At 47.0% G+C, this 13093-nt stretch overlaps 1 protein-coding gene across 1 annotated transcript in view; it reads right to left on the bottom strand.

Annotated features, from left to right (window-relative positions):
- LOC119455325 (indian hedgehog protein) overlaps positions 1-12644 on the bottom strand; it is a 125171-nt gene extending 112527 nt beyond the window's left edge. The window contains exon 1 of the mRNA XM_037716717.2: positions 12313-12644. Within this exon, the coding sequence (XP_037572645.1) occupies positions 12313-12612 (300 nt within the window). The 5' untranslated portion in view covers positions 12613-12644. The remainder of the gene's footprint in view (positions 1-12312) is intronic.
- Positions 12645-13093: the final 449 nt, after the last annotated feature.

Here is a 13093-nt window from a genome sequence, read left to right as displayed (position 1 = left end):
AATTGTCCACTAGATGGGCCACGTCTGCACGTAGCGGTGATGCCATCGTGGTTATTCGACGCTCGTTGTACCATCATCGCCATTGTGATATACAGTCGTCATCATCAAATTGCCGTCATGCCACTGTCGCATCTTGGTGAATTCATAAACGTCATGTCCTCGTCATAGCGCCTTCGTCTTTCCACTGACGTCATTCCATCGTAATCGCGCTGTCGTCATTCTATCGCGATTAAACCACCATCGTCATGCTCTCCTCGTCTGCATGCTAATTTCCTCACCAGATTCCCGTCGTCGTCACGCTGTTGTAACATCGTCATCATTTGCAAATGCCGCCCGTTTTCATCACTTTCTTGACGTCATTCCTTCTTCGCCATTACATTTTAACCATTCAATCGTGAATATGTGGCCGTTGTCATGGCATCATTGCCACTACGTCGTCATCGTACATTCGTTGCTATGCCATTGTCTTCATTCAAGCTTCATCATCCGACATACTCCACATTGCAGTTATGCCGCCATCATAGTTTGTTCTCATAGCTCTGGCTGGCCCGCCCTTGTGTGCGAGCGCGGACAAGGGCGCTGGACTGCTCTAAAGTAGAAAAAAAAAAAGCGAATACGACCTGAAGGAATTGCCGAAGAGCAGGTTCGAATTGAAGAGGAGGGTCTAGCCTATGAAGCAGGGCACTTTCAAGAATTATTTTTGGTCTTAAAATAAAACAGCGCGTTCTCAAAACCTTTGAGCTCACTTTTTTTTAGTTTGCACTTCTTGGCAGAAAACAACAACAAAAAAAAGTTTAGGAAAACTATTATTTCCAAAATGCTTCTCCAAATTCTCCTTTCAAATTAGTTTCTGGGCTTAAATTTTCTCACGAAGATGAGAAACTTTCTACATTCGCATATTTATATTAGCACAAAAAAAAGTATTACATATCTGACATATATCGACAACGAAAAAAAATTGAAGTTAGCCTCAAAGTGATGACATTGTTTAAAAAGCCTAATAGAAAACATTCCACTGGCCTTATCGTGCACTATAGCCTCCCTGGAAGGTATCTAACGAAAACATTCAGCGTGTCATTATTTCTGAAATGATAGTTTTCCTCAGGTAACATGCCTATTTTGTCCGTATGACAGACATAACTTCTTTTCTATTTGATTTTTATAATGAAATTTGGAATATGTACTTACAGCAAGAAGATACACAAACCTAGCAATCTTTATAAAAATCCGTGCGTGCGGCTCAATTTTCAGCCCTGCATTCCTCAAATGATTCGGCAGCTCCCACGTTGCCGTTACCGAATGTCAAAGGGAAATATGGGCGGTTACGACAACGCGAAATAGATACTGATTTACATTTACTGGGCTTACGTGTCATGAGCCAGTGTTCCCATCTTTCTCGAAGAGTTAAGACCGTTTTCAAGGGCTTGTTGTTGAGAAGGAGTGGTCATGGTGCGATAAATGACGCTGTCCTCCGCGAACATGAGAATCGTTCATGTATATAAGAAACAACACGGGCCCCATTACTGACTCCCTGAGGGACACCGGACGTTACTGGAAGAGGATAAAGAATGTGCTCATGAAAAATGCAGATTTTGAACGATTACTCAGGGATGCTTCAGTCCAGTTAAGAACATTACGGTTATTGTTTAAGTCAGGAAGTTCAATTAGAATGACCGGATAAGACACTTTATCAAAAGCTTTCTGCGAAGTCTAAGAAGACGGCATCAGCTTGGTGATTATGGTCCAGGTTTAAGTGCAAGTCGTAAAGAAAGGTAGCCAGTTGAATTTGACAGGAAATAACTCTTGAAAATTGATGATGTGAGGAATGAAAGAAATCTTCCGAATCAAGAAAGTCCATGATTTCGGAATAAATGATATTTTCCATAATTTTGCATGGCATACTCGTTAAAGACATCGGACGATAAGTCCACGGTGCCTGCTTATTAGCTCATTATTAGGTTGGTAGCGACATTTCCCACTTTCCACTCATGTGGCCTGTAGAAAGACACTGACACAGCTAACCGGTAGAAATGTGCTGCGTGCGTCTAGGAAAGCTTGAGGAGACCTGGCCACCACAACACTGAGAAGCCCACGGACGATTGGCGAAGAGTGCAATGCAATACGACAACATGAAATGCAATGCAACAACTTTTCATCCTTCAGGTTCTAGAAATTAGACATGTGCTTAAAGATAGGAAAAAAAGAAGACAGAAAATGCACATGAAATGTGACAACATTAGCAGGCTGCGCCACAAATGCTATGTGCCGCTTTCCAATGAACCTCGCGCCAACTTGGAGTGCGTGGCAAGCGAGGGCACCGACGCGTAGGCCACGCGCGGAATTCTCGGCTGTGCCACTAGATGGCGTGTCCAGAAAGAAGCGCGATTTCGGAGGCCACGCGCAACATTTGCTGCAGCGTTTCGACAGTGAGAATACGTACGCTATTACCGTCCATAGTCATCTCTGAGCTGGCTTCTGCCGCTATTTTTTGTGTCATCATCAGCGTCATCTTAATCATATTAGTCCTCCAGTTATGAAAGACTTCGCAGACAGCACAGCCCTTTGCCTTCGCAAGAGAAACGTTCTTTTTTGATGGGGTCCTCCCCAAGCGTCTGTATTCTCCAGGTTCAGGTACAGCGCAAGGAGGCAATACTGACAGGAGTAAACATAAGTAGCGCTGAGTGTGTCTGTCCGTGTAGCCTGCCTTCCAGATGCTGTAGGTGTAGTTAGCAGTCGCCAACACGCCCAACTTTAAACCCTTTTCCCCTCTCGGCACCAGTGTTGGCTCACACTGAATAATCTCCCCATGTAAGTCTGTACCGACGCCCATGGCAAAGGCATCAGCGCTGTTCTGGCCCAACGTCAACGCGCTCAGGAACGTGCTATTGCGTATGTCAGCAGCCTCATTTCTGAAGCTCAAAGAAATTATTACATAAAAAAAGAGTGCCCCGCTCTTGTTTGGGACCCCGCAAAATTTTCCCTTGTCGACAGGCATACCTTGACTATCTTCTGTAACCATCAAGTTCTCTTCTGGCTATCCTCCACAATGATACCACGGGTCGCACTGCCTTCTGGGGTTTACCGCTTCAAAAAAATTCACAGCATATCCACGGGGTGAATGATGATGAGTGGGCGAAGCTCCGGAGGGAATCATCGGATCTCCCGCTTAAGGGGACGCTAGCACAAACGCGTTAGAAACGTGCAGTACTCTCTGCACGTTTCTAACGGCCACAGCGTCTTACGCAGCCATTTACACATGCCGGAACGTGCACCGCGTTTGCCGACGCCATCACATGACTGCTGAGAGAGTATACCCCCCGTATTCATAAACGCTCCTCGACTTGAACTTGACTTGCCACCGCTTTGGGCAGCGCGTTCGAAACGCGTTGAAGGTAAGGCGGAGAGGCCAAGCGTCTTACACCAGCTTCTTACACGGGCCGTAACGCGCTAGCACAAACGCGTTAGAAACGCGCTAGAAACGCGGCCTTTCGTTAATGTTGGGTATTTATTGCCATCGTGGTGCGTGTGTCCCAGTCCGCTTCGTGGCGTAGTGGGCTAACGCCACGCGCTCGGAAGCGAGAGGTCCCTGGTTCGATTCCGCGCTACGGACACAACTTCGGAATTTTTTTTTCTCATTTTTCTCAGACTGGTTACACACTACTACTACGACGACGACGACGGGGACGAACGGGTGTCGCTATAAGGAGCTTCGCCCCTAAAATTCTCTCATGCAGTCGTCTACAAGCGTGCCTGCTTGAATCTGGAGGCCGACTGAACCTGCACTAAGCGACTTCAGTCCTTGTGTGCTTGCCACCTCTGAACTCTTCAAGAATGCTCCTGTGACCCGGCCCTGCGCAAGACTATCGACCTTCTCAATTCCCATACTCCTGATGCCTCTCTCATTGCAGTGCACAATGACGTTTTACATAGTCGCAGTTTGCAACCTGACGGTTCCGTCCTCTGGCGTGACATTCTGACAAACCACCGTTCGACTGCACTGACCCAACTTCACGATGCGCCAACAGCGTTAGACTTGGGTGTTTCACGCACATACGATCGCGCACACCATCGGTTCGACTAGCACGGCACGTCCCGCTTGGGGCGTCGTTACGTCACCTTGTGTGACCTTTGTCAGCGTCGAAGAACGCCGACACTCCCTCCTTCTGGTCGGTTTCAGCGTCTGGATGTCCAATATGAGCCATTTAATCGTGTCGTTCGCGCCTCAGCTTACGTGGCCCGTTTGCTTTATCTGCCTCTTGAAACATGTGTATCGCCGATGCTATAGAGACGATGCGACGCGGTCTCTGATCAGCTGTGCACTTCCCACTAGCTGGGCGACCAACGTTGTGAACTTCTTGCTTCATAAGATAATGCTCCTGCACATGACTCCTGGGCAACTCCTGACCGACAAGGCAGACACTGTCTATTGAAGGCGATCGATAACATTCTAAAGCCTCGCCTGACGCAACACAAACTGACCACGGCCTGCCATCCACAGGCTTGACAAAATGACCGAACTGAACGCTCATCGACATGCTGGCCATATACGTATCTGCCACCCACCAGGATTGGGACGTGGCGTTGTCAAATTGGATGAAAATGTTCTTTTTCACGAACCTTCCTCCACCTTACGGGCTTTCCCAAAATTTATTGGCCAGTTTCACCTTTATCATCATTTGCTAAACTGTCATCACGTGACGCAGATTCTCTGACCTTGGGCAAGAAATTTTCTGTCCTTGCGTTCCTTGCTATCTTATGTTGCGTCTGGTATTCCATTAGGCGCATTACTAATCCTCATCTCTTATCAATGACTTTCCTTCCGATATGATTGACTGGTTGCTTTATTTGTTTCGTCACAGTACAGCTTAACAGGATGCGGAGGGACAAGCCATTCAAATGAACGCTTTCTCAATGACAGCAGCTGAAAGACAGCATCAGAGCACTGTTTTTTTTTTCTTTCTTTTTTACATGCGAAGCTGTTAGCCTCTATAGTTGGTCGGGATTTTTCACAGCGTGCTCACCCACGAAACGGCAGCTGGAAAATGGCTTTCAGTTTTCGTAGTAGCAGATTTATGTTGTCTCGTACATTCGAATAACAATCCGAAGCTATCATGTCTGCAGCTTGTCTGTAATTCGTACTTTACGACGCAATTTCTTTAAGCTATAATTTTGTTTAATAACGCAGTCGCGCTCGGCAGACGGCCTGGAAAAATGAGGATGCACTTGATCTCACGTGCGTCCGCGCGTGACGTATACGTCGCTTGTGTGACGTCGTCTTACACGTCACTTATGGTAGTGGTATACTTGTCTAACGTCTGCACCGGATTCGATGTGAATCCACTTTCAGATCGTGCAATGGAGCCATAAAAACAAAGTGAAAACATAGCTTGTGCAACAAAGAAAGCCGCTGTAATTTCCTTACACTACCTACTTTAAACAAGAGCCGTTAAATCGCCTGCTCCCAACTACATAGTTTATACAACAAGAGCCGCTAATTCATGTGACACATCTATTCATTTGCTTTTGTAATGATTTAGAATCTGTGGAAGAGCACAGCGAAGCATTTCAAAGCCATAATTAGTACGAAAATAAGGAACGTTCCACATTTCTGTATTTCTTGCTTCATAGGCATTTTTCTTTAAAGGAAGATTCGCCATCTCCATGAACAGAAATTGTGAGCGTTGGTAGCTAAGACAGGCTCGTAATAGTCTGTATTCATAGAGAGCGTTCACTCTGATTAGCCTATATATTTTTTAATAGTTGATCGCTAGGTGCTAGAACTGTAGCGTTCTCTATCAGCCTCAGTATCTTCTGTGTGCTGAATAATATTGGTAAATTTGTTTCTGTAGTTGTTCCCCAAACCAAACACCAGTAGTAAAGAACTAAAGACACGATATATTAACCTCCACTCGGTTATTCGCTGATGATCTGCATAATATATCGAAAGTATCGCAATTGCTACAGCGCAAAATACGAAGACACGAAACGACAGAACCATGCGCTGTCATTTTGTGTATCCATTTGTCTTCGTATATTGGGCTGTTATGAATCAACAGCAACTAGCCCGATTCACTGTTCTCGTAATGTATACTAATCCTGACCGAGTCGCGCTTCCAAATAATCTCATATCAAAATGGCCCTTGATGCGGGGCAAAAACCGAGGATCGCAGACTAATGAGGTTAGCCAAAGCGGTAGGCTTGAACATACTCGCTTATCAATAGTCGCTAACCTGCAATTATGAAGTGGCTGTGGCGATGCGGTGCTAGGCACGAGGTCACGGGATGAAATCCCGGCCGTGGTGGCCGCCTTTCCATGGGGACGAAATGGAAGATCGCCCGTGTACCCTGAGGTGGGTGTGCGTTAAGGTGGTCAGAATCAATCCCTGCAGAGCACCGAACTACGGCGTGCTTCAAAATCAGATCGTGGTTGTGGCACGTAAAACCACGTAATTGATTTAAATCACCTCAGTCTACACTGTGCACATAAACAAATTTCGTGGGCAACGCACGTTGAAAGCACAAGTGAAGGCGTTGCCTACACATTAGAGTGTTTTAAACCTTCGCGGGGCGCTTTCTGCAAAAGCTGGAAAAAGATTCGTTCGTCCACGACGCGAGTTTGCATCACTCATATCGTCTCCAAATAAATTATATTCAATCGATTCACTGAATCAGTAAAAATATGCACAAGTCATAGCCATGGATTATCATCATCGCTCTAGTGCGTCTATGATGATGTCCTTGTTCTCACTTTCATCCTGGACATGAAGACGACAGACAGCGCTTATTTTTCTATTTTGTTGAATAGTTTACAGTGGACATAAAAATACTTTGCTACTATGAAAAAAAACTACTTTGCGTTTTTATGCACCAGAACTACGATCTGATTATGAAGCACGCTGTAGTTGGGGACTCCGGAATAATTTCGACAACCTGATGCACGCTACACCCTCGTCGAAATGGAGGTTAGCAGCGCGACGACAGTGGCCACCACGTTCCGCTCTGCCGGTTTCAACACCGCGACCTCAGCATTTTTTTTTTTTTTCTTATCACCATTCTCATCGCCTGGGGTGTCAAACACTTAGCCATTTTCGTCAAGCTTGTCTCTCGTCTTTTAGGCTTGTAGAGCAGCTCAGAACAAGCAAAAAGGAAGGTAGAAGGGGTAATGAAAAGGAACGGAGAACAGGGTGACCCTTCATTCGCCTTTTTGCTCGTTCTGAGCTGCGCTACAAGTGAACTCGCCCAAACTACTCTCTCGGTTTGCGTGTACGGGCGACGGCGTTGCTGATGCTTTCTCGAAGACGACAACCGCTCGGTGCGCCGCTGCTGCTCTATAGCCGTAATCTTCCGGAATCTGAAAGGAGTTCGCACAAATGTCATTGTGTGCCCGGATATCTTGTCGCGGTTGGAAGTTAACCAAGGATCGGTTGGCCGGTCGGCTTTGGGAGCCCACGGTAAAACCGCAACTGAGGCAGGGCAGGTTGACACGGTCCTCTTTTCAAGTCAGAGAAGCGCGGAGTAAAATTATTTTCGAAGAATGCTCATGAAACATGGATGGATCTTACGTGACGGAGGGAGGGACGGACGGGTTCCCTCGTAGAGTAGGCATAGAAATTCTTCTCTATGCCAAAAATTTAGAAGGAGAATATCTGTACGATAAGACAAAAGACAGTGCCTTAATATTTGAGGCTCGAGCTGGTTGCCTAAGGAAAATAACATACCGGATCAAATAGTGGCAACAATATGAGACGTGTCTGCTGCAGCGACAATCCGGAGACCACTCAGCGCATCCTAATGGAATACGAAGGTATTCACCCAGTGATACCCCGAGGTAACGCACAGCTTCCAGGAGCGCTTCGGTTGAAAGAGGACGGAAGCATCAACCGGTCAGCAGTCGAGATAAGCTACAGACGTTTAGAGTATTGGAGGAAAAAAAGTAGGCAAGAGATTGATACGACCGGATCCGTTACAGGCATATGTAGCGGTAGATAGAGAAGTTTTCAGGAAGATAAAAAAAGATTAAGGAGATATATACAAAAAATGTTAGAATAAAACGTATGTACGTATACGACATACCCGATTAACACAGGCAGGCTGGTTGACCATTTTTCACCATCCCGTTTCAAAGGGTATTGTAATTTTAACTGGGATACGTAGCACTAAAAAGACACAAGGAAGAACACAGGACGAGCGCTAACTTTCAACAATTTATTTATTGCAACTAGGAAGCATATATATACTCACAGGGAAGGCACCAGCTGCAATAAATCAATTGTTGAAAGTTAGCGCTCGTCCTGCGTACTTCCTTGTGCCGTTTTAGTGCTACGTATGCCAGTTAAAATTACAATGACCTACCAACACGCTTCCCTTCAATGCCATTCAATTACGTGCGCGTCCGCTCCCCTTGGGCTCTGACGACACTGTTTTCAGCGCATGCGCACTGTCGCGCCCTCTGAGCGCTGTCATTGCTTCGAGCGAAACTGCAGTTCATAAAAGACTGCACATTTATGGACTTGTATTTGTGAATGTGCAACAAAGCTGACACTGCTTCCCAATTCTTTTAAAACGGGGATCAACTTTTTTTTTTTAGGTTACTGATTTTGAGGAAATATTTGTAAAAACTTCGAGGCAGTTTAACAAAACTTCCGCTTCCATCAGTCACTCGAACTTACCTTTCTCTCTCGAATGGAACAAATTTCATTCAAATCGGTCCACGAAAACCATTCGGCTTTTCGCATCAATTTCAATGGGCGACATCGAAGTTGCCCCAAGCTATAACGCTTCATTCTAACTGAAAATAGCGCTACTTGTTAGTACGTTTGTTAAGATGAGACAGGATTACTTTTTATATGGAAGGTGCGAGCACGCACAAACAGATTTGCGCACCACAAGTAAACCACGTTGCGAACTAAGAAAATGCATCCTTCTTCTGACAAAGTGTGAAACAACTCATGTTATAGGTAGAGGTATCCATGCATCGCGTATCAAACGTGTTTCATGTAAGAAGCCTCAATCGACTATAACGGGCTACGAGGCGTCTTTCCTCCTGCAATGCGGATGTCGAAGAGACTTGGGCCACCCACACAGAAACCGCAGTGCAGCAATGTATTCTTTACGGAAACCTCCGTGACCTGTCATAAACGCAACGGCCTCTTTGGATATACAATAGATGCTGGAATTTCGCTACACCCAGCATGACTACTCTCACTAAGGGACAGCTTTTGACGCGTACTGGAATGCGGGTGTGCAAAACAGCCATGGTGCTGCTAAGCTCTACATGGTAACCTTTTCTTGATGGCGTGTGAGCCAATTTGGGCACACCGCTCTGCAGTGAATAATAAAATAGCTTCCCCTCACTTCCCTCCTGTTCACCTGTTCAATACTGCGATCCACAATGGGTCCGAGCACCGGAGGGCTAACAGATATGTAGAGCCACTGTCACAAAATGGTCATCAAGTTTGTAAATAGAACAACATTTGAAATGTGAAAATAAGTACAAGACATCAGTATCATCACAAAGAATAAAAGCAACCACGCGTGAACTCATACAGAAAACAAAATACATGAATTATTCTACTTAACCAAGCGACTTTACGAGTCAGGAAATTCCAATCAGTTTTTGTTCTAGGGAAGATGGAGCAGCCGTAACAGTTGGTGCGTGCAAAAACAGGTTTGTGCGCATGACGAGACCCTCTAGCCGCCCTTTATGTGCTCTTTTGGTTTGATGCGAAATTCTGCAACGTAGAGTGAATAGCGCTCGTCTCGTTTCTTCTGTCCTTGTCCATATCTGCGCTGCAGTTCCCCAAGAATGGAACAAGTTACGTCTTGCTGATTTACGTCTATTCTTTAAGAAGCCTAATTTTGCTGAGGAGAGTGTCTGGGACGAAGACCCTGAAGCGGTTATAGACAACAAACCCCACAGCTAGGCGTTCAAGTTTTCCAGCTAATTATCGTCGGCTGCTGTGTGGGGGTGCTGGCCTAGTCAACAGAGCGTCTGATTCTCGATTTATATGACTTTAATCTTAACAGGTGGAGCTGCCTAACCTGTGGTCGAAAAACCCTAATTTGCGTCTATAGCGTTACAACACAAGCTATACGTTCTGACGGGAAGTTATCGCGACATACCTACGCTGCTCGACACGCGTCAGGGGGTATCAGATGTGAACAAAAATCGAATAATCTTGTTAGTGATGCAAAGGTATGACCATGTCCGAGGATGCACACCAGTTTGATCGAAGCTCAAGATTTCTGTTAAGGTAATTTGATCCATTGAAAAATTAATGTTACGGAGGATAACATTGATCTCTGTTGCACTCCAGAATAAAGATGTTAATTACGAGAAGATGTGCCATTATTATCAACATATTGCTTTCAGTTACTTAGGTATGATGCAGCCCAGTTAATAATTTTTTTTCGCGTCCCATTACACCTTAACAGCTGAATAACAGCAGTGATGTACAGGTTGTAGGGCACAAGCACTTGAAGAAAACCTGTCAACCTTGCCACTACAGACGTCATCAAAGCAGACATAGCTCAGAAACTATTATACTCAACGATGGTAAGGGTTAGTAACCGGCCTCAGTAACTAACAGACTTAAGCAAAATTAGAGTGCTGGGACGATGTATATGCCGTCTTTTTTTCTTTTTTTACTCTAAACACACACACACACACAAAAAAAGAAAACCCCACGAAAGTCGCTCGAATTACGTAACTACAGATAAATGATCTGTCCTGGCGGACAGCATTTGTAGGAAAACGAACGCAATTTTTTTACCAGGTAATCTAATTGATTCAATTTACTTATGAGTTACGAACTTTACGCGACTTGTTTATGTAGGCAAATGAAGGGGCGAACCAAATCCCCACAAAGATGCCTTTCTATATTTTGAAATGGCCATACAGAGCGAAGACAGAAAATCATTCGGCTCTCGACCATGTGTGCGCGAAGGGGGGGGGGGGGGGGGGGGGGCGAAATGACGCTGCGCTTGCTCGTTCAGGCTGTGCGAAATTAGGGACTTGAGCAGCTGGGGCGAGACGGGCCGCGATGCGCAGCCCCTTTTACGCAGAGCACTGGATGCAAATTGAACGAATCATTTGGGGCCCGTTATTCCTGTTTACATGGCCGCCACCGACATTTATATGGCCCGCAGAATTTACGAGCGAGAAGTTATTCATTACAATTAGTTTATCGGCTGATGAATTGCTTTGGTTTCTCTTGCAAATGATGCCCGCCTTGGCGGGTAAATAATCTGTACAGACATGATTCTCGTAACATGTATGGGCTTTTTTTTTTCTTTTTTTAAGTGGTCGAAGTAAACACAAACAAAAAAAGAAAGACCACCACAATACTGTATAAACAGCTTGTGTGTGCATTTCCCAGTGTGTAAATATAATTGAGCGCCAATACCCACCAGGCAGCTCATAAAGTGACGTCGTGACGCGTGTACTGGACGTCTGTTGGAGACTTGTGAATTAACGTGTGCTATGACGCAGACCTGTAGGTGAGCAACACTGCTGGCAACAAGAATTGCAAAGGACGCGCTTCTCTTTGTTAGAAGTAGCCGCGGGTGAGAGCAAAGTTACGGCTGGCCACAATGCGAAGCACTGACACGACATAGCGTCACGTGTCTTCGCTTCCTCCGTGGCTTTGGCTTCATACACCGCTGATTTTGTTTACACCGGCACTGGACAAGCCGCAAAACGTGGCAAAATATTTTTGCGAGCTTCTTCTTCACCGTACAGCATGGGCGAGTAAACACGACAAGCTGTCGTTTTGAATCCTTGCGGGGCCCTGGCATTACTTCATACTCGCAAATAATTTCCTGTGGCGGATATCAAAGCGACCATAGTGGGGTAAAAAAAGAGAAAGAAACGGTAACCGCTATGGCGGTAAAAGAATCAAAGTCACCGAAAGCGAATCCCATCCAGTTCGCTGTGCGGGTAAAATATGAAAATTTGCCGGTATATTTATTAGCGGCACCTGTTACTGATATTAAGTTCGCAACTAAGGTCAGGATCTCCTTTTCGTGGTGGGTATTCGATAACTGTTGCATGTGGGTGACAGCTTTTGGCAGAAAGAAGCACCTCCACCTTTCTTGTTTACGACGCTGTCGATGTGCAGTTAATAAAGAACCACCAATGACATACCATTCAATGACCACAATGACGTACCAATCGTACGTGCTTCCAGCCGAACCCCAAGGCAGACGTTTCGGCCCCGTTTCCAGCGCGAGCGGCAAACGCGAAACAGGTGGACGCTCGTCGCTACCCCCAATGAGCGGGCTCGACGTCGCGTGGGGGGGGGCGAAGCTCACCTGCGTCATGAGTCTGTCGGCGCCGGTTCCTTCTTCGTCCTTGAAGACGATATCCGCATTGTAATTGGGCACGAGGTCTCTGAACCGTTTGTGGCCGCGGTCGACACGTCCCTCGGGCAGTCCGCTGGCCGCCAGCATGTTCTCGGGCACGTTGGGCACGTGCTGCTTGAACACCAGCGGCGTCAGCTTGCGCGGGCTGCGCCGGCGGCCGCCGCCGGGTCCTGGCGAGCAGCCTCGCACAGCGCACGGCAGCAGCAGCAGCAGCGCGCAGCACCGGACCCAGCCGGGGGGGTCGCGCATCCTTCTTCAGGTCCACCTGCGCAGCAGCATCGTCGCACGCGCACGCGCGACTCGGGCCTCCGGGTACGCGCCGCGCGTTGCGCTCCGATGCAGCGCAACGCCCATTGGCTGCCGGAGACTCCGCCCCCGAAATCACGTGACATGGGCGCTCGCTTCCGGTACAGCACGGCGGGCGCCGCCCCGCTGCTCGCCCCCCGCGCGTTCTCCCTGCGGTGGCGGCGCCCACCGCGGGCCGTTTCCACTCTCCCGCCAAGACTGTGGCCAGGTGGCGGCGGCGGCCTCCTCGTCGCTCGGGCTGCACGGCCGCTTCCCATAGCGTGAAAGGTGCGTCCAACACTCGCGCTGACTCGCGCACAGCGGCACCCGCGCTTGAGCTTCTCGCGACTTGACACCACTGGTGAACGAGTGCGCAATCTGCGCTATAGCGGTTCAGTTTCTCGTGACGGCACTCAACCTGATCCAGCATGAAGAACCATCACTC

The sequence above is a fragment of the Dermacentor silvarum genome, chromosome 6 (assembly GCF_013339745.2).
Source record: "Dermacentor silvarum isolate Dsil-2018 chromosome 6, BIME_Dsil_1.4, whole genome shotgun sequence".
NCBI classification, from domain to species: domain Eukaryota; kingdom Metazoa; phylum Arthropoda; class Arachnida; order Ixodida; family Ixodidae; genus Dermacentor; species Dermacentor silvarum.
Note: the sequence above shows the minus strand (reverse complement) of the source record. Positions and strands in the feature narration are given on the sequence as shown.